This window comes from Vipera ursinii, assembly GCF_947247035.1.
Source record: "Vipera ursinii genome assembly, chromosome: 5".
Classification (NCBI taxonomy): domain Eukaryota; kingdom Metazoa; phylum Chordata; class Lepidosauria; order Squamata; family Viperidae; genus Vipera; species Vipera ursinii.
Genome location: NC_139518.1, coordinates 17,849,323 through 17,870,466, shown reverse-complemented (window position 1 = coordinate 17,870,466; position 21,144 = coordinate 17,849,323). Strand labels below are relative to the sequence as shown.

The 21,144-nt window shown below is 39.8% G+C and overlaps 1 protein-coding gene across 4 annotated transcripts in view; it reads right to left on the bottom strand.

Annotated features, from left to right (window-relative positions):
• The window catches only part of GOLIM4 (golgi integral membrane protein 4), a 64,534-nt gene that overhangs the window by 26,849 nt on the left and 16,541 nt on the right, over positions 1-21,144 (bottom strand). For 3 of the 4 annotated variants that reach the window (XR_014492724.1, XM_083364421.1, XM_083364419.1), the window contains exons 2-8: positions 18,030-18,104; positions 17,004-17,053; positions 15,165-15,218; positions 13,618-13,768; positions 13,130-13,212; positions 9,307-9,390; positions 4,957-5,124 (exon numbers count right to left, since the gene is read on the bottom strand). Coding sequence is in view for 3 of the 4 variants with exons in the window: in XM_083364419.1 (XP_083220545.1) it covers positions 4,957-5,124; positions 9,307-9,390; positions 13,130-13,212; positions 13,618-13,768; positions 15,165-15,218; positions 17,004-17,053; positions 18,030-18,104 (665 nt within the window). In the remaining variant the exon portion in view is untranslated. The remainder of the gene's footprint in view (positions 1-4,956; positions 5,125-9,306; positions 9,391-13,129; positions 13,213-13,617; positions 13,769-15,164; positions 15,219-17,003; positions 17,054-18,029; positions 18,105-21,144) is intronic. The other variant, XM_083364420.1, reaches the window with a different exon arrangement.

The window sequence follows — 21,144 nt, the reverse complement described above, 5'->3', positions numbered from 1 at the left end:
CCCAGCCTCATCCGTGTGCAAGATGCTTTGCGTCATTGCATACTGTGACCTTGGAAATAGGAAAGAAAAAATAAGCAAAAAGAGACCACCTCTTTTCGCCACCTTAGCTGTTCATGGGTCAACAGGAAGGAGCTTCATTCTCCTTTTCAGGTGCAAAAGAAAAGTAAAAAGTAAAAGCTAGGGGGGGAAATCCCCTCCCCCCAAAAATGTTGATGAAAAATCCTCTGTATCTGAAGAAATGTATATCTCAAGAGCGGAAGAAAGCAGAGACACCAAGGGAAGGATGGCTGGTACAACTTCCACCACTGCTGGTGACCAAAGACAGGTTGCTTTTAGGAAGTCTGGATTAGTAATTCTTTGAAACAGATAACAAATATGTTTACACTCTAGTGAGTAGGTAGGCAATAAAGTGCCTACCCCCGCTAAGGAATGCCTGGACACTTCCCTTCCCAGATGCCTTTTGGATGGATGGATGGATGGATGGATGGATGGATAGGAAGCAGGCAGGCAGGTAGGTAAAGTGAAGCACCAGCCATTCATTTATGTATATAATAATTGAATGTGCATACCACCCAACTCTCAACAACTCTGTGAGGTTAACTAAGTAAAATACAGAAAAATAACAATAAAGAAATACAAAAATAAAGAACAAAATAGGATATCATATTTATTTATAGAATGGCTTTCCTCATCAACTCGCTTTACACTGGAGAAATGATGAAATTTTCCTTATTAAGACAAAGAAACCATGTGGTTCTCCTCAACAAGTTGCTTTGTATCACTCTGAAGCCTCAAATGACAGGCCCAATATCTGGCAGTGACTTGTTCAGCTGCAACTTGTACAAAAGTCACTGACTAGAAACACCAGAAGAACATCCTGCCCAAGTGCTCAGAATGCACAGAAACTGATTTATAGGTAGAGTTACCTACAAGCCAAAGCAAAGCATCTTAAAGGGATAACTTTGAAACACTGTTGACATGAAGTACCCTGTGAAAGATTTACACAACTCTAGTGGAAAGGTTTCTGATAAATTGGTATATTGTGACTCGCCATACTCAATATAGTAGCCAATTGTGGGCGTATCTGCCAATTACTTTAAAGATGTCAAATGGGGCTCGGTGCACATGTTTACGCTTACTGTGTGAGGTAGGATACTCTGTTTTCCATCATCCATCCATCCAATTTTCTGCCCATGTTCTGCCTTGCATTAATATTTCTGCCTAGTATCAATTAATAATAGTAAAGATAAATGTTCCCCCGCACATGCGTGCTAGTCGTTTCCGACTCTAGGGGCCGGTGCTCATCTCCGTTTCAAAGCCGAAGAGCCAGCGCTTGTCCGAGGACGTCTCCGTGGTCATGTGGCTGGCATGACTGGACGCCAAAGGTGCACGGAACGCTGTTACCTTCCCACTGTAGTGGTCCCTATTTTTACGTGCTTTTTTAAGTGCATTTTTACGTGCTTTCGAACTGCTAGGTTGGCAGAAGCTGGGACGAGTAACAGGCGCTCACTCTGTTACGTGGCACTTGGGATTCGACCCGCCAAACTGCCGACCTTCTGATCGACAAGCTCAGCGTCCTAACCCACTGAGCCACCACGTTCCTCAATTAATAATATTAACACTTAATAATAGTTAGGTATTCTGCTGCAGTGCTGTAGGAAGTCAGCTAGTGGAGTTCCTTTTCCTGGCCAGCCTTAAGAAAGATTGCCTCTCAAGCCTTGATGAAAACTGCATTTGTTAGCTTTCTGCTGAGCTTTGTATTGGCTGGATGCGCCTGTCAGCAGCTACAAGGAAAGGGAAAGGATAAGTGGACCTGGTTGTGGTGGGACAGAGAGAAGGCCAGTGGGGAGGGAAGGAAGAAAGCCAGGCTTGTCAGGAGTGGTGGTGGGGAGGCAGGAGGCCTAAATGCTTCTGGAAGATTTCCACACCCCAGGACTACCAAGGCCTCCCCCAGCCTGTGAGGCACTGGGAGGGCTGGATTGTTATCATTGAGTGAGACAGCCATGTCTTGCTTAATGGCCATGACAATTTACAACCAAAATTCCAGGCTCAATTGTGGTCATAAATCAAGGACTACCTGTATTTCAACTAGGCTCCACCTTACTTCACTCAGGGAGAAGTCCTGCCCATTATTTATTTAAGATCACAAACCCCAAATATCAGAAAAGCTTTTACATTGGCTCATTAATAGGATCTCATTTTTCCTTTGGGAGGGTAATTTCTGCAATTTTTCTTAAAGCTGCCATCTTTACTTATGTGGTGAGAAGAAAATCCAGGCAGGCTGGAGGATACAGTAACTACCTCAGTAGCTGATCAGGAATTAGACATTTCAGATGAGATATCCAGAAGGCAAACAACTACTTCAAGTAAAGTGAATTACGAAATGGCAAGAACATGTGATGTTGCACTTAATGATCTGAGGTAATTCAATGCAGCCAAAACTGATGTTGTTCAGTGTGATTTTTCATTTAACAACCATGCCGCTTAGCAGTGGAGTTGCTAGTTCCAACTGTGGTTGATAAGTGTGGACTACCTTTGTGTGTACTGGTATACTATGCTGCTTTGTTCTTGAAATATCTATTACCTTTTAAGTTATTCTGGGCTATGACTTAACACATCCCATGCTGACTTATCATTCTGATGTCAAACATATACTGTAGAATTTACTCAGAAGACCCGCCCTGATTAGTCCAACAAAGGTACAAATTGATCGTTTTGAATGTCCTTGCTTGGAAACCATCATCATCCTCTATTTGGAGTAGTGAAAAATCTTGATCTCCCACAGGCCAAAGAGTAATGGCAGTCATCTATAACTTTATGTGCACCTGCTCTGTAAATATGCTTGCTAAACTTTCGTGATAAGTTTAGATAACTAAGTCTGAACATTTTTTGTGATAGCAATATTGGAGAGTATGTGTAGCTCGGGGTTGAAATCTTGGAATCTTGCTATTCACAAAGCCTGCTTTTTTCTTGCAAACATTTCATTAATTGTGACATTCGCAAAAGGAAAATCACGCTCAGTAAACATGAAAATCCCTAAAGAAACCTTTTTTAATGAATATTTATGTTTTATGCCACTTTAAATGAAGAATAGCCATTTCTGACAGCTTTCTGCTGGATTCTTTTATACTTTGGACACACATAACAAAATAAGTCCTATATTGTAGTGTTAGCAATGCAAATAGCCCTCCCCAGATGACACAATTGAAAATCTGAACATCTAGAAATCACATTTCACCACTGTCCTTTCACCCTATGTTGATCTAACAATTCCACTGTACTGTGTTACCTCGGTACTCATCGTTAATTGGTTCTGGGAGGCACAATAAGTACCAAACAATTTTTTTTCTCATATAGTGAGTCACAAGGCGGCTGACACTGACAAGTTCTAGTTTGTCAGATGAGTACCGGGACAAAATTGTTGCATAAAAATGCATTGAGTACCAAATTCGATGAGTCTCAAGGTAGTTGAGGTACCACCAAGGTACCACTGTGGTTAAATTCTGCAATTCTTATTGCTGTATTTATAAAGTTGAATTTGTCCTAGCAACCAAGGTAGAATGAAAATTGGTGTCTTCTACATGATCTGTACTACAACTGCTATCATCATTTTATCTGGATCTGATATCCTTAATGGACTTTTTGTGGATCCAAGGACTGAAAAGATTATGGATTTGTCTATAAGAAATGAGATATGGTATGAAGAGAACTTTGGTTGTAAACTAAGTGGGTTCAGAGTGTAAATTAAGTGGGGGCAGAGTTAAAAAAATGCCTTGTACTTGTGATGAAGGTTGGAAGTCACTTTATATATCTTTTCTTTCTCTCTCTCTCTACTCTATTCTTACTTTTCTACTTTTTCTTCTCCTTTACACCTTTCGTTCTTTTTTTCTATTCTTCTAAATGTCTTTTGGTTTGTATTAGATTTTACTATTGTAATTAAAACCCTTAATAAAAATTATCTATTCATTATGACATGAAAAATGTACAATGCTTCACTGAAGTCATTTGCATAAAAATGGAATCAGGTCAAATTACTCAAAATGACCATTGTAAAATTTGCAAATGGGTCTTGCAACTCACTTCGTGATAGATGATGGTAAAATTCCGGCCATACAACTTTTACTGAAGATAGTCCTAATTGTCATTTTCTACTTGTCAGTAATTGTACTCAATGGCCAATGGGCAGTTTCTGGTATCCTTCGTCCTACTGTCCATTTTCAAGCAGTTTGTGGCCTGCCTACATCTGAAAATGGAGAACTTCAGCAGCAGAAAATGAAGAAATACACCACAACCTGTAACTAAAAGTACTTTTCTTAATTCATATGATGCTTTTTTTCCTCCCTCAGGTGTGGCGGAGTTTCACTTTTAGGCAATTTTTCACCTACCCCAAGAGGGCACTCTGGGAGCTTAGAACATACTCTAGCATTAACCTTGGATGTAAATCAGATACTTGTTATGGCCAAAAACTTGAAATAATTGTGGAATAAAGTAAGTGTCCTTTATCATAGTTGGAGGCTGATAATGCCATAATGGTCACAATTCATTGTCCTAGGACAGGGGTAGGCAACCTTGGTTCTTTTATGACTCATGGACTTCAACTCCCAGAATTCCTGAGCCAGCTGTTGAAGTCCACCAGTCATAAAAGAGCCAAGGTTGCCTACCCTTGTCCTAGGACTAAAGATTCAATTTCTATATCCTGGCTGAGTGAAAAAAAAATATCTTAGGAAATGACTATTCAAGGCTTTTTAACTGTGTTTTAATGTGATATCTAGATTAAATCATTTGTCCTTCTCAGCTTCTCTTCTCTTCCTGCCCTTTGCAATGATAACAGCGACCTTTTTAATAGGATTGTTACATGGACTACTGCAATAATGTTCAGAGCACTGTATCAGTGCTAATAACCATGATGATGATTAAATAAGATTGCTTTGCCTTAACACAGTCGGTTCATATTACCTTTTTTTGCTCTTTAGCGGCATCTGTGCCCTGTGTTTTGGAATCACTCAGAGGAGAAGGCACAGGTGTCACAGGCAAACCATGTGGCGACTCAAATTTTTCAGGTTTCTGGAAACTGGGCATCTTTTTTAAGGTGTCCTTCAACTGCCTGTATTCTTCCACCTGAGACTAGAAATCAAATGTAACCATTAGATTTCACTGGCAGAGAAGCTGGTCTCAGTAATAAATGCAGGGAAGCAAGAGGCTCCGAGCTGATGCAGGTTATTTTAACTAAACATGCACATTTGATCAAAAATGTCCATGTGCTAAAGCTACATCTTTCTATGCGGCAGAGTGCATCAATTTAATATATTACAGCAGACATGCAGAGTTGAACAGAAAATCCCCATAGCCCAGAAAGGGGATTAGTTTTCCATGCCACACAGAAGAAGAAGAAACTGTCAGTAGTGAATTATTACATCTTCCTTCAATCTTTGGGAAGCAAAAAAAAACAACAACCCACCCACAAACAGAAAGAATCATGGAATGAAATGGAAAGGGAGGGAGGGAGGGAGGGAGGAAGGAAGGAAGGAAGGAAGGAAGGAAGGAAGGAAGGAAGGAAGGAAGGAAGGAAGGAAGGAAGGAAGGACAGACTATCTTGTTCAGTTGCCCATAGGATAGGCCTTCCTTTTTTAAACAAAAGTGTTTGTTTAAGAATGGATCAGACTCCAGGACCTTTCCTTGGGAACTCTTGGAGAAATCTGGAGAGTAAGAGACTGGGGAACATTACTTTGCTAAATCCAGCCTGCTGCTGCCTATAGTATTTTAAAAGAGTGACTCTTGATAAAATACAGGGGTGTGGGGTGGGGTGACAGAATAGTTCCCTGAGACAAACTACTGATCATTCTCCAGCACGATTACTAGGTCATCATAAATCCATGTGATGAAGGCTGCATGTGGAGTTAACTTTAATAGCCTCACAGAAAAGAAGACATGATTGAGTGAATGGAGAAGCAGTGATTATTGGCTTTTATGCAATGTCCCTGTGTTATACCTGTGCCTACGAGCAGTGGTGGTGCAGTGGTTGGAATGCAGTATTGCAGGCTAATTCAGCTCACTGCCAAGAGTTCAATCCCTGACCAACTCAAGGTTGACTCAGCCTTCCATCCTTCCAAGGTCAGTAAAATGAGGACCCAGATTGTTGGGGGCAATATGCTGATTCTGTAAACTGCTTAGAGAGGGCTATAAAAGCACTGTGAAGTGGTAGATATGTCTAAGTGCTATTGCTATACAATATTTTAAGGATGAAAGTCTACAATCACCATCTATCTATCAAACATTTAAACTGGCCTTACTTTTCACTATAAAACACTCAATAAAATTATTACTGCCAGAGAGCATGGGAAAAATTATAAAACTACATAAATAAAAATAAAATTATTTTCACCAAGTAAATGGAAACTATGAGCAATAGCTTAAAGGCTTTTTTTAAAACAACAACAAGTTCATTACCTTGATAGAAAGAAAACAACCCAGATCCCTGATATCCACCCTTTATGTTCCCATTTGGTGAATTTGTCACAGGGATCCTATGAACGCAGATTCACATCAGCAATTGCAGAAAAAAAGAAATCTCAAAGGGAAGCCAACGCTTTGTCAACTGCTGTGGGAGATAATGCCAAGAATAACACAGGTAATATAATGTCCGTAGGACACAAGGTGAAAAACGGAAATCCTGATTGCTATTGGGCAAATGGTGGCATAGGAAAAGCCTGAGTAGTTTGAATCAGTTGATATACTGTGAGGTTTTCTCTGCCAATCAATGCTTCAACTCTTTAACATTGGCTGGTAAACTGTTTCCAATAAAGCTTAGTCTTTTACTCTAGCTGGATTTCTTGAATAATAGAATAACAGAGTTGGAAGGGACCTTGGAGGTCTTCTAGTCCAATCTACTGCTCAAGCAGGAAACCCTATACCATTTCAGGCAAATGGTTGTCCAATCTGTTCTTTAAAAACTCCAGTGTTGGAACAACCACAACTTCTGGAGGCAACTTGTTCCACTGATTAATTGTTCTGTCAGGAAATTTCTCCTTAGTTCTAGGTTGGTTTTCTTCCCTTGATTAGTTTCCATCCGTTGCTTCTTTTTCCTGCCTTCAGGTGCTTTGGAGATTAGGTTGACCTCCTCTTCCTTGTGGTAGCCCCTCAAATATCATATCATCCCTAGTTCTTCTTTTCATTAAACTAGGTAAAGGTAAAGGTTCCCCCGCACATGCATGCCAGTCATTTCCGACTCTAGGGGCCAGTGCTCATCTCCATTTCAAAGCCGAAGAGCCAGCGCTTGTCCGAGGACGTCTCCGTGGTCATGTGGCCGGCATGACTAGACGCCAAAGGTGCACGGAACGCTGTTTCCTTCCCACCGTAGTGGTCCCTATTTTTCTACTTGCATTTTTACGAACTGCTAGGTTGGCAGAAGCTGGGATGAGTAACAGGCGCTCACTCTGTTACGCGGCACTCGGGATCTGACCCGCCAAACTGCCGACCTTCTGATCGACAAGCTCAGCGTCCTAACCCACTGAGCCACCATGTCCCTTTTTCATTAAACTAGACATATCCAATTCCTGCAATTGTTCTTCATATGTTTTAGCCTCCAGACCCCTGATCATCTTTGTTGCTCTTCTCTGCACTCTTTCTAGAGTCTCAACATCTTTTTTATATTGTCACAAACAAAACCTGATGTTGAGAAAGCAACTGCAATAGAGTTCCTAAACCAGACAGCTATAATGCTTCTCCATATACCCCACCAGCATGTTTCCCTGTCCTCATCCACTTCCTGATATGAAAAGCTCTCATCTCCAATCAGCAGCCGATAGGAGATTAAACCTTAAGAGCTTTTGAAAAGGCTCTGCTGATGTCAGTGATGACAGGTTTTATCTTAATGCCAAATAGAAGACATTTAATCCAAATGTAGGAAAAGTACCATGACCAGCCTTTGCTGATAAAGAAGAAGCAATGGAATTGGCATCAAAAGTACTGGGACCTGCCATGTCTGTTCTCCCTCAAGGAAAAAAAAAAGATGTTATACATAAAGAAGAGATGATGTGGACAGGAAAAGCAAAGCAGAAAAAGATTTTTTTCTGCTGCTATGTGTTTAGCATTTTTTTCCCTTTTTTGAAATTTAAATCATATGCCCATACAAAACAAACTACAATCTATCAACACAGTTTCACTATGGTTACAAACAATTTAGAGGAAGATATGGCGGGAGATAAAGAGAGCTGCCAAGATAGGAAGCAGGAGAGGAAAGTTGTCTCCCATGCTGCCTTGCAGCTCTCCAGCCTGACAGAAAGACTTATTAAGGCCCCCTCAGCTTTAGTTTTGCTAATATTTTATAATTAGGATAGCAGATTAGGTATGCTGCTCCTTTTAATTTTTACTTCTCTGCAACAACACTTGTTTATTTGTCAGATCTATTGGCTGCCCATCTTACCTCACAGTAACAACCAAATTACTCTTAGGTAAGAAATATTCATTATATCCAGGTGTAAATTATCTAGTTGCAGCTCTGGCAGAAATGAGCCAGACTCTAACTCTCAAAGTAGAATGAATAAGGCAGGGGTCTTCAAACTTGGCCCTTTTATGACTTGTGGACTAGCTGAGGAATTCTGAGAATTGAAGTCTACAAGTCATAAAAGGGCCAAGTTTGAAGACCCCTGGAATAAGGAATGACTTTGAAGGACAGAGGAAGAAACACTACCAAAGTAACAGTAGGATACGGGAAGGGCTCAATCCATTCTAAGAAACTAATTTGAGGAAACATCTCAACCCCCTCCCTCATTTACATGAAAATAAAATGAGAAAGTGGGGGGGAGGAGAAATATAATCAGTCTTGCAAAAAGATTTCTACCATCTCTACAGTCTCAGACTATGGTCTCAGACTATACAACTACAGAGATTCACTTAACAACTGTGGCAAAAAAGGTCGTAAAATGGGGCAAAACTCACTTAGCAATAGCAGTTGTGGTCATAAGTTGAGGACTACCTGCATATTGGTATCACTGTTCTAATAAAAAATAGCTTAGGACGTCAGTGGCACTGGTTTCTTAGCTACAAAGGAGAAAGCCCATTGAAGGATCAGATGTCAGGAGACAAAATCAAGTGTGCTGGTTTACAATTCTGGTATAGCAGAAATCCTTCTAGGTATGCAGATCTTGCCCCAAGAGGGCAGCTGGTTATTAATCAGAGGACCCACGCTTGCATGCATAAAAGTTACGATCAGCAGGAAAAAAAAGAAAAAGCCAAAAATATTAGAAGATTTAGAGAAAGGAAGAAGAAAAACACCACTGCTAACGCAATGCCGATCTGGTGGCTGACCTGCGCAGCTTTTAGCGCGCTCTTGTGTTCTTCCAGTGTCATTACAAGCTGGTTTTGTTGGGAGATTAAATTCTTATGCTGAAACTACACAAAAGAAAATACCACATCAAATGTGAGCCCACGTCTTTCTTCAAAGCCCCAAAGATGTTCTTAAGGGGACTGTCAACCCCTGATTTCTCACTTGCTTTTTAACCTTGCTTTTATTAAATATATAGTAAAACATCAGTTTAATACATACATTAAAAGGAGTGGATCTTTCTTGTTTCTCACTATTAAAGCAAAGAATATGTTAACTCCAGCACCAGCATTATGCAATGACATAGGTTATACCATTTGTGAGAAATGATGTAATGATAACAGGGTTTTCATTCACGCCATTTAAATTCACTAATATGAGGTTACACTATATATGCATTTTATCAAACTTTAATAAATGAGGGGTGGGTTTATGCAGTCACAGCTAGAGAACATAGATTGAGAAAAGACATAAATCATGACTGACAAACTTTAGTGCACAAGTTTGCTGCTTGGATCTAGTCAACTGTGGGCTATTTAATACACCATCATTTTTAAAAAATGACTTACCCTGAAAAAATGCTAATATTAGGTTTTTATTCTTTATTAGCCTTATATATCAGAAGCCAAATAGCCTCTAAAGTTAAATAAGTTGTTTTTTCTAATTAAAATGAATCCCAGAGAGGAAAGCTTAATTTTATATTGTCCACACATATACACACACATTCTATTCTATTCTATTCTATTCTATTCTATTCTATTCTATTCTATTCTATTCTATTCTATTCTAGTCTAGTCTAGTCTAGTCTAGTCTTGTCTAGTCTAGTCTACTAGCTAGTTTGTTCTCAAGACCAGTGGTTTTGTGCATGTATTTCTACAGAAAGGTATTATTTCCCATTTCCCCTCAATAAAAATTATTTCCTCATACATTTCAGGAGAAAAAAAGTTCTAAACAAATAAGGAAATTTCTTCCACCATATAATTGATTGGGCAATTACACATTTCTATGAACTTCACCTGCTAAAAAAACCTATTAGTGGTAATTATTGTATTGATTTCAACACACCACAAGCAACATTTATATGTTTTATTTATCCATTCATTTATAAATTGAACACAGACAAATGTTCTCTGTAGATACAGCCTTTTTACTCTAGCCTTAAACCAATTCTGCAGCTCACAATTCTTAGAGACTGGAGGGGAATAAAGCAAATCTGGAATTACAAGCTAGGATAATTAATCTGTGAACTATGTATAGTCCCAACAAGCAAGGCTTATGGAGAATTGCAGACTTGGAGTGTTAATGGAGTAAATGGAAAGAGGATGAATGAATAACTGAAATGAATGAAAGAAAGAAAAATAGATACATTGTATGCCTGAGAATCTAAGAGGAAAGGGAAGGCTGTAATAGATCAGAATGAAGGTAGTTTGATCTTGTGTAGTACATGCATGAACATGAAGGTGTAAGTTCAATTATTTATTTATTTATTTATTTATTTAATTTATATACCGCCCTTCTCCCGGAGGACTCAGGGCGGTGAACAGGGCAATACATAAAAACTAGATACAAAAATTAAAAATTATTAAAACGTGATTAAACAATGCCCATAATAAATTAATACAGATTAAAAATTGAAGTTCATTTATAAAAATCCCACCCCGTCCCATCAGGCCAGGCCAGCTTGTTTAAAGAGATGGGTTTTAAGATCGCGCCGGAAGAAGCGGAGATCGGGCGCCATCCGGAGCTCGACCGGAAGATGGTTCCATAAATCCGGTGCACCCACAGAGAACGCCCTCCCCCTGGGGGCCACCAGTCGGCATTCTTTGACAGGTGGCACCCTGAGGAGGCCCTCTCTGTGGGAGTGTACTGGGCAGAGGGAAGTTGACGCCGGCTGCAGGTGCTCCCCAAGGTATTCCGGACCCATGCCATGAAGGGCTTTGTAGGTCATTACTAACACCTTGAACCTCACCCGGAAGATTATTAGGAATAAATAATTAGGAATAAATTAGGAATAAAAGAGCTAAATTGAATGCCAAAAAGTATGAACTAGTATTATTCGGACTGTTTTAAGGGTGTATGAAAATAGAAATTTATAGGCAAGTGCTGCATGTTATGCTCCAATGAACTGTGATAATGAAAAAAAATGAGGAATGAATTCTGAGAAAAACTATGCAACATTCTCAGTGAATGCTGGGGGTGGGGTGGTGGGGTGGGGAGAGTTATACAGATGATGGGAATGCAAGGTTGGGAATGAGTCAAACAAGAAGAAAAAAACCTTCAGATTCCAACCTTCGGAGACCCGATTGAATAAGAATGGTGATTGTTTGGCATGATCAGCTTTGAAGAAGATTCTCACACTCCCTCTCTGACTGGTGTATCCACACACCCTCCCTGACCTGTGTGGCACCTCTAGCTCACCCTCACCAACACATCAGGGCCTCTCACGCACCCTCTTGCACCTTTGTGCACCCACCCCAACCCTACTGTCCCCAACCTATGCAGTGCCCCTTTGAACCCTCTAGCAGCCTCAAGCCTCAGCCTTCCGAACCACATCATGCCTCTCATGCACATCCTCACACAATCTGTCCACTCTCCCCAGCCCACATGGCACTTCTTGCACTTCCTTTTGTATCTTTCTGTATATTCCCTGACCTCCATTGAGCCCCTCTCACCCCCTCCTACCTTTATGCACCCTCCTAGACCCTCATGCACCTTCCCATGCCACACCTCATGTGGATCTTCACTCCCTTCCCCACCTTTCAGTAGCCAATGACCTGCCTGTAGATTTGGGGACATGAGACTTCAACCCAGCTTCCCCAGTGACTTTGCTTGTGGGAAGCCAGCAGGAAGTTGCCTCGCCTAATAACCATGGGATTCAATGAACGATGGTAATCAGGACTGCAGGGATTGCTGCTGCTAAGAGATGTAGCCAGGGTTTATTACTGCATCACTTAGCAAAGGAAATTCTGCTCCCAATTGCTCTTATAACTTTAGGGCTATTTGCATGAAAAAACTTGAGGTTGTTCAGACACAAGAGAAAATTAATGTGGCTGGAGCAGAAACATACAGGAAGGAAGAATGGATGGGTTGAGAAGAAGCCCAAGAAATTGAAGCTGATGAAATAGATGGTAAACACAGTATGAAATACCATATGGATATAGTAGAAGCAAAGAGGATTTGCAAGGATAGAAGTATCTGGAGTGAACAGTGTTAGTATAAAGTAGACTTAACTAGATCTCCTCTTCTTTTATTTTCTCGCCCCTTTAATGTCTTCAGCTTATTATTCCGTACTGCAGTTCTTACTTATTACACTGCCAACTTCAGAAAGAGAACAATGTGATGGGTATGGATGTACCAAACCATAATTTAGCATTAAGGAAGTCAGAATTTAATTCACATTCCTATTATCTATATATATTGAAGCCAAGAATGTGACTTAAAAGATACTGTGATTTCTTAACGTGTAAAAACGAGGGCTTACATTGGCTTATTTGGTAATTTACTGAGTTTTTAAAATTACAGTGTAATGGCTTATATGCAAGAAACATGTTTAGTTTTCCTTTTGATTAGAGTAGAGTGATGATGTGTTAAATTGTGCACTGGTGATCTGTGTGAACAATTCCAAAATGCTACTATTGTGTACTCAAAAGACTGTCTACTATATTTGACTTAAGTCACAAAGATTAAATATTTTTCCCGTTGTGATACATACATCATTGCAACATTTTTATTCAATCCTCTTTGCAAAGAAAGAGGTATTTCTCTCTTTCTCACCATCATGATTTTTTTAGGAGATCAAGGTCTTACCTTCACATCTTGCAGCTGAGTATGAATATCCTGGTGGGATCTCCTCAGTTGTCTGTTTTCTTCTTGCAGATTGTACATGGATTCTGTTTAAAATTCAGTGTAAAAAAAGTGTTTGAACAGACATATCTTTGTAGGACGACTTCTAATTGATTTATGTTTTCAAATGTTAACTAACTCAATGCCAACCTGAGTAGACCTGTCTTGCCCAAACATATCCCCCCACCCCGCTGTATGAAACTGCAAAAACCCATAATTCCTACCTACATAGCCAAATGAGATCTCACTCTACCGGATGGCCCTACTTTGTCCAATTCCAAAATTACTTACGAGAGCATCCCCCTATACCAGGGGTCGGCAACCTCGGCTCTTTTATGACTCGTGGACTTCAACTCCCAGAATTCCTGAGCCAGCACAGCTGGCTCAGGAATTCTGGGAGTTGAAGTCCACGAGTCATAAAAGAGCCGAGGTTGCCGACCCCTGCCCTATACCTTTTAACTTTGACAGCTCCTTCTCCTTTTCTTGCTGTAACTGCACGTATTTCTCCTTGTGGTCATCAATTGCTCGGTTGAAATCATCTCCCTGTCTCCTGTGCTCGTCTTCCAGATCTGAGTGCTGTTTCTTTAGTTCTTCATGCTGGCTCTGCAGAGCACAAAAACAAAACAAAACAAAAACGGCACAAGGATTTCCTCTTCTGTGCAGCTGTCAAATCTTGTTTTGATTTTCAATGCAGCATCACTCCAAGGGTGAGACAATGACCATCGGCCGGGGGGGGGAGAGGGGCAGGGGGAGGGGAGGCTGTGCAGTGTTGATGGAGATACTTCCAGTATTCCATTTCTGGCCTATTTCTTTATTTTGATTTTTTTTTTGCTTCCGTTCAATCATGTCTCAGTCTCAGAAAGTACAAGAACAAATCTCTGCAGTGTTCAGAAGTGGTTTGCCATTGCCTTCTTTTCCTTGGGCTGAGAGAAGGTGACTGGCCCAAGATCATATAGCCTAGGGTGGAACTAGAACTCACGGTCGTTCAATTTCTAGCCTGAAGCCTTTATCACTGCACCAAACCGGCTGTCTTTATTTTGATGCTTTCTACATTTTTTAGAATGTATCCTCCTCCCACTAAAAAAAAGAATGGTCTGAAAAAAAATGTTGTAAACCACCTTAAGGCGTGGTTTAGCCCTACCCTGCTATGCATACTGTTTTCCAATGTGTATATCAATAACAATAAAATATCATAAATGTACAGGAACAGGAAGAAGAGGGTAGATAGAACCCGTCAGATTAAGATTAAATGACGGTTTAGCATAACTTGAAATTCAGATCAGCCAATCATTCAGAAGGTTTCTCAGCCTTAAAATCCCCTCTTGAAACTGTGTTATCTCAGGTGGTCCCTGGGGTTCAAGCTCCAAACCATGAACCTTTACGCCCAATTGCTTTCTGTACTTATACATCAAAACATATGAAAGGTTTGTGAGGGTTTCGTGTGTGAAAATGTCTTTAATTCTCTTCAAAGTACAAAGACGAGGATTGGATGGAAAACGTTTTGCAATCAGGAAGCCAACCTTCTCAAAAACAAGATTTTTTTAACTGGAGATTTTGACAAATGCTTAATAGCACTGGAAACCTAATTTCATCTTCAGCCACCCATCTTCTGTTTAAAGACAGAGGTGGGCCTATTTAATGTAGCTGAAAAGAGGAGCAGGAGGTAGGGTTCAACGGTGGAATTATATTTGAGAGATAACAGACCTCCAGTTTTCAAGTTAAATCTTACATTTTAATGGCATGGAATATTCTAATATTAAGCAGACAAAGATGCTCCAAATCTAGCAAGGGCACCCTTGTTGAACCCATAAGGTAAGCCACCTGGGTTCAGGAAAAGTTTTTAGGTCCAGCAGGAGTGCCCACACTGATTGTAAAACACCTTTGCCAAATTTATTAAGGCTGTTTTTACAGCTTCTATATAAAATTTCCTTTGTTTGCCAGGAAACTGCAGGGGCTATAAATTGCCCACCATTGGGGGAAAAACAACTCAAGAATCTACCTTCAGCATCTGGTGTTGTACGTTCAGTGCACTATATCTGCTATTGGAATCTTGCTGCAAAAGAAACAAGCAAGCAAACAAAAAAAAAACACATAGTTAGTTAAGACCTCGACTGTTTTTGGCATAGCTAAGGCATTTCTCTGAATGCTATGGAAATTGCAAACTTGTTCTTGAATTTGCCCATAGAGATGCAGAGGGAACAGATTTTAAGCTGCATACTTTCTTGGCTCAGCGCTGTGTTGAAGTGTTGGATTCAATTGCTAGAGGTCCCAATTTGTGGGAGGTTCAGGGTCATAGAAATCCAGAATTTCTAGGCCACACTGAAACAAATCTGGATTTCAGACTGACTGAAGGTGAGGATGCTGAAAATCCAGTCATGTCAAAAACATAGCAGTGAAGACTATTGAAAGGCTTGCCTATATGCTTCTCTGCCCTATTTCCCTGTTCCCTTATATGAAAGCCATCAATTATCCAGAGATCGTACTCACAACTGACTAAGCTGCCTCCCTCCTCAAGGTGACAAGAATGTGAGTCACACTGGTGGAATGGGACAAGTACTAAACAAAATCCTGTTTAGAATTGTTACAAAAGGACTAGCAATTCCCTTGCATTTGCTACTGTTGCCATCTCTTTGAGCACTGTACTGACATAATTACTTTCAATTCTATTCCTAATTATCCCCAACGAGGAATTTTTTTATATTATTTAATTGTCCATTACCAGATCATTTTCTTGGTAAGTCACCAGCATCTCAGATCTTATCATGGCACACAATTAGAAACTCCCCCATCACAGGATTTATGCTTCTCTGAAAATTTTTTTAGCAACAGCAATAGCACTTAGACTTATACACTGCCCCATAATGCTTTACAGCATCTCGGGGGGGGAGGGGTTTACAGAGTCAGCATATTGCCCCCAACAATCTGGGTCTTTACTTTACTGACCTTGGAAGGATGGAAGGTTTGAGCCTGTGAGAATCGAACAGCTGGCAGTGGGCAGAGTTATTCTGCAATTCTGCATTCTAACCACTGTGTCACCAGAGCTCCTAAATTTTCCATAATTTTAATAACATTTTTTTCTATTTCAGATGATACTTTTGAAAGTAATGTAGTATCACCTTGAACAACATTGTTCCTCCAGTTCAGGGATTCTTAGTGTGAGACATCAATGTCTCTGAGGAAACCTCATTTGTCATCTGCCAAGCTCCAAACCCCACCGGACTTTGTACATTTTTTTTATGTAAAGCTGTCATGTTGTACAAAGTACAAGCTTCCAGCATAATCCTTATTTCTAAAAATACATCTGGGCTCCCGATGGGCCCTATATACTTTTTCAGAAAATAAAATGTTGGACAGCTGAAGACCAATATTTCCATTCAGAAATGTCTTTCCTTGTCCCCCCCCCCTCCAACAGTAAACAGTTAAATGGAGTTAACTTTATGAGAGAAGGGACCATGGGTCTGAGAGGAAGCATTCTGGGAGAGGAGTATTATGTATTTGATTCCATTATCCACAAGGCTTTTTATGAATAGATAAAATCAGTCCTTCCTAGCAACTATTTTGCAAAACTATCAGAAACATTTTCAGAAATCCAAATGACAGTCGATCTGGTGACACATTCTAGAACATTTATGATATTTAAAAGCATCAATCCCAGTATTACAGACCTGGAGGATACCATTGCTTAAAATGCCTCTTTTTCAGGAAGTGACTGTATATTTAAGTTATTCAGATTTCAGACAATTAGATGTTATTCATTATTCTTGTAATTTTAAAGGGTAGAGGCTTTGATAAAATCCTTATGTCCAGAAAAACTTAACAATGACTTCTGCTGACTTACCCTTCCTTTGTTTAATGTTTCTTGTGCTTCTAATTTATAAACAAGAAAGTCTAAAATACAAAAGTAAAAAGAGAAAAATGAATGATCTTCAGGAACATATACATAAATAAAACCCCGGAACTAGCTAATCTCTCTGGAGGTAACTCCAGCTCAAACTTCCTTTCACTGTTAAGATTTCACACATTAATTCAGCCATACACAATTTTTCTGCATTCAATTACCATACCCTTGAGCGGTACCTGTGAACTGATAAATATGTAAAATGACTCTGCCTGTGTGTGGCTCAGTGCTCCCCCCTCCGAAAAAAATTATGGCACTTGGTGCCAGTTAAAATAAAAAGAACTTCAGTCATGATTAAAATAGATAACAACTAGAATTAAATGCAACTCATGCAAATTATTGAGAACAGAAGTGAGTGCATCAGATATCCAGGTACATATAATATGATGTTGTAATTGCAATATGTAGTTCATTCACAAAAAATATGTATCTGGTTATCCTTGTGTAAATAAACTATTTACAGTTTAGCTTTACTGAGAGATAAAATTCCTTAGTCTCTGGAAAAGGGCATAAATGATTAACTCAACCCTATGCCAGACCTATAGTTCAGTTTGCACTGATTTTTCAATATGTACTCAGTCTTCAAACACCAGAACGTTCACTCTTAATTGGATTGCTACCATGCTTATTGTCATTTTTGGCAGAAAAGAATCACAAGAAATTTAGCCAGACTGAGTGGTTGGGTCCATCCTGTTGAATGAAATAAGTCTCGGTTTGCAGAGAAGCTGTTACAGATAAAATGGGTTTTATCCACTAGATGGTGGTAAGAAACCATAAAACAATCAGCTCTTATCTGCACTATGGAAATCTTACCCAACCACCACCAAGAGCATTCAAAAGCCTGTCATCCAGGGCAACTCTAAAGGAGCATATCACCCTAAATTGCCTATTGGAGTTGTTACACTACAAAACAGCATTTCTCTGCTGATAAAATCTTTTAAAATCCAACTGAAATGTGAATATTACCTTCTTTTGCTTTCTTATGTTCTAGCCTTTCTTTCTGTAAAGATTTTTCTAGTCTTGATCGATGTTCATACACAACTGAAAAAGAGAGAAAAATTGCGGAGAAATAAGTAGTTTGTCAACTAAAAAAGGTAGCAAGCACTTGGCCAACATTATCAGGGCTCACAAGGTAACTTAGATAGGCCAATCACACTATATCCCTGTGGTTGTTGGCAACTGAGCTTGACTCAAAGGCATTTTTACTTTTAAGAGCAATGAATATAAACTGTGAAGAGAAAAGTACTTAACATTTTGAAACTGGGTGTGTGAGGGAACACAGAGGTATCAATAAAGATGCACGCACCAAGCAAAATATTCTACACATTCAAGTTGATACTTGAACAGGCGATGGTGGATTGTAAAAATTTAAATTACTTCAGCTTGACATTCAAATTCACAGAGACGGATATATAATGAAATTCAGTTCTCTAGCAAGGGCACCAATTGTATTTGCTTGTTTGCTGTATGGAGAACATTTCAAATGTGAAACAAAACACACCCTCCAAACAACTGTTTTGGACTTCAAGCATTTCAAATTCCTATGTTTTCACACCCCTATTGTTCATGGATATATGTGTGTACACACATGCACAGACAGAAATCTCTCACCATGCTGAAAAAGAACAAAGATTATCTTTGGTATTCAAGAGTCTGAGCTCACGGCCTTAGTTTAAAAGCTCTTTTCAGAAAAGTATGGCAAGCACCAAAGGGGTGAGGGTGGGGAGCTAGTGAAGCTGGGAAGGGTGTGTGTGTGTGAAGCAACAATAGATTGTTCTGCCCATATTCCAGATCTCTCAACTTCCAGACTTTCCTGTAAAGAACATAATGAAAAAAGGCACTTACAGATAAGTTTAGAATTGCTTAGTGCAACTTGGAACTCTGGATAAGGATTCAAATGCAGAACATTTTGTATACTTCCTAGTTTTGCATTAAACCTTCTAGATATGTTTTGAGTGCAAGTTATGCGCATAATGGAGCCAGTATTTGTAACAGCACTTTCATCACTATTAGGCAGAGGTGCCCATAGGCTGCACCATGTATGTAATGTCATAACGTATGCTAAAAAATGGGTGTCTCGGTGATGCAATGCTAATGCTCCTGGGATGGGAGTACCAGAGTGATTGACACATCACTTCAAAACGTAATGCATGTTATTCAATTTCAAGTTAGTATGATATATGGACCCAGTCACTGTAGTTTATAAATCATGATACATGGCCCAGTGTTATCTGGAAATCAGGTCACAAGATTGTTCTATAGACTGTCCTTAAAACAAACCAGCTCAGCACAATATGTGTACCTATCCAAAACAGGACCATAGACTAGCTTTATTTTCAAGGCCACTGATCTGGTCTGGCAAACAACTTAATCATACTGGCTGCCAATTCATTTCCAAGCCCTAATCAAAGGCTTAGTACAGGGCTTTATAATACCAAAAGGCTGAATATCTGGATAAATGCACCATCCTATTGTTCTCCTACTGCCAAGCCTTGGTTTGGGACCCTGTAAATCAGACATGTCAAACACAAGGCCCGGGGGCCAGATCCGGCCCACGAAGTGGTTTCATGCGGCCCGTGAAGCCATTCTGGAAACAGTGAGGGAACGGCCCCCACTGCCTTGGCCCTGGCCCAGAGACCCTCCTCCTGCCAGAGACCCTCAGATCTGTCCCACTCCTGCCCAGGCCCCCATAGGCACCCTTGATGCGAACGATGTAGAGCTGGCCATGCCCACCCAGTAGGCCATATGCACTTTAGCCACACCTACCCAGTAGGCCACGCCCACCCTGGCCACACCCACCCGGCCCCCTGAGGGCAACCGCAATGCTGATGCGGCCCTCAATGAAATTGAGTTTGACACCCCTGCTGTAAATGAAGTCAAGTGGATATTTGCAAGGGGGAAGGGCTCAGATCTAGAAAACTAGACAGGGAAGTCTATCTGGCACCCCCTAACAATGACTTCTCACAAGCATTTTTGAACTTAGTTTTTGAGTTCTTCAGTTAATAGGATGTATATAGTTCTTGAAAGTTGAACACCGAGTCCAGCTCAAGAATCCTAGACTGGAAAAAAGAGTTTTTGAATTTTAAATATCCTGTTTGAGAGCAGAACTTCTGTTTCAGTTCTGAAATAAGCTGTCATTGAGACTGTTGAAATTTGAAGTAGAAACATTGGGCTCTCAGAGCTTGGAACAGTTCGCTTTGCATTTGAAACGCCATCCTGTATTCAGTCCAGCTATTTTGAACTTAAAATAAGAAGTACTGAGCTCAAAAAAGAGTCTGTGAAATTTGAAATTGTCTGAATTTGAAACATTCTTTACGTTCCTAGAAAAAACAGAGTGTTCTCTGGACAATCCCCTTAAGATACTGTTTGCTATGATTCTACTTCGTTCAAATTTTCCATATGACTTCAGTGGAATTATGTAATTGCAGGTAGTGCAGAAGAACCGGAGAAACAGGATATCACTACTAGTTTTATGAAACCTACTAATTTCCTTTGCAGAGGTTTAAATCCGTAAATCATTCTTAATAAAGAGATAAAGGTTAAAAGGAATGGAGTCTGTTATGCTTCTACAATTCTATTTCTTTATGTAAATTAATATAATTTCAGAGTCAAAACAATTCACTCAGTTCAGAGTTCTAAACTTCCAGCTAAAGACTCTTCAATGCCACATGGAAATTTTCAGCTGCATCATAAAAAAATCATATTGATGAAAAATATTAATAGTATAAACTTACAGTTGCAAGAAAAAGTATGTGAACCCTTTGGGATTACGTGGAGTTTTGCATGAATTGGCCATAAAATGCACTCTAAACGTATTGTAAGCCACAACAATAGAAAAACACAGTCTGCTTAAAATAATACTACACAAACATTAGCTGTTGTCATGTTTTAATTGAACATAAGATGGAAACATTCACAGTGCAGGGTGGAAAAAGTATGTGAACCTTTGGACTTAATAACTGGTTGACCCTCCTCTGGCAGCAATAACCTCAACCAAACGTTTCCTGTAGTTGCAGATCAGACCTGCACAATGTTCTGGAGTAATTTTGGACCACTCCTCTTCACAAAACTGTTTCAGTGT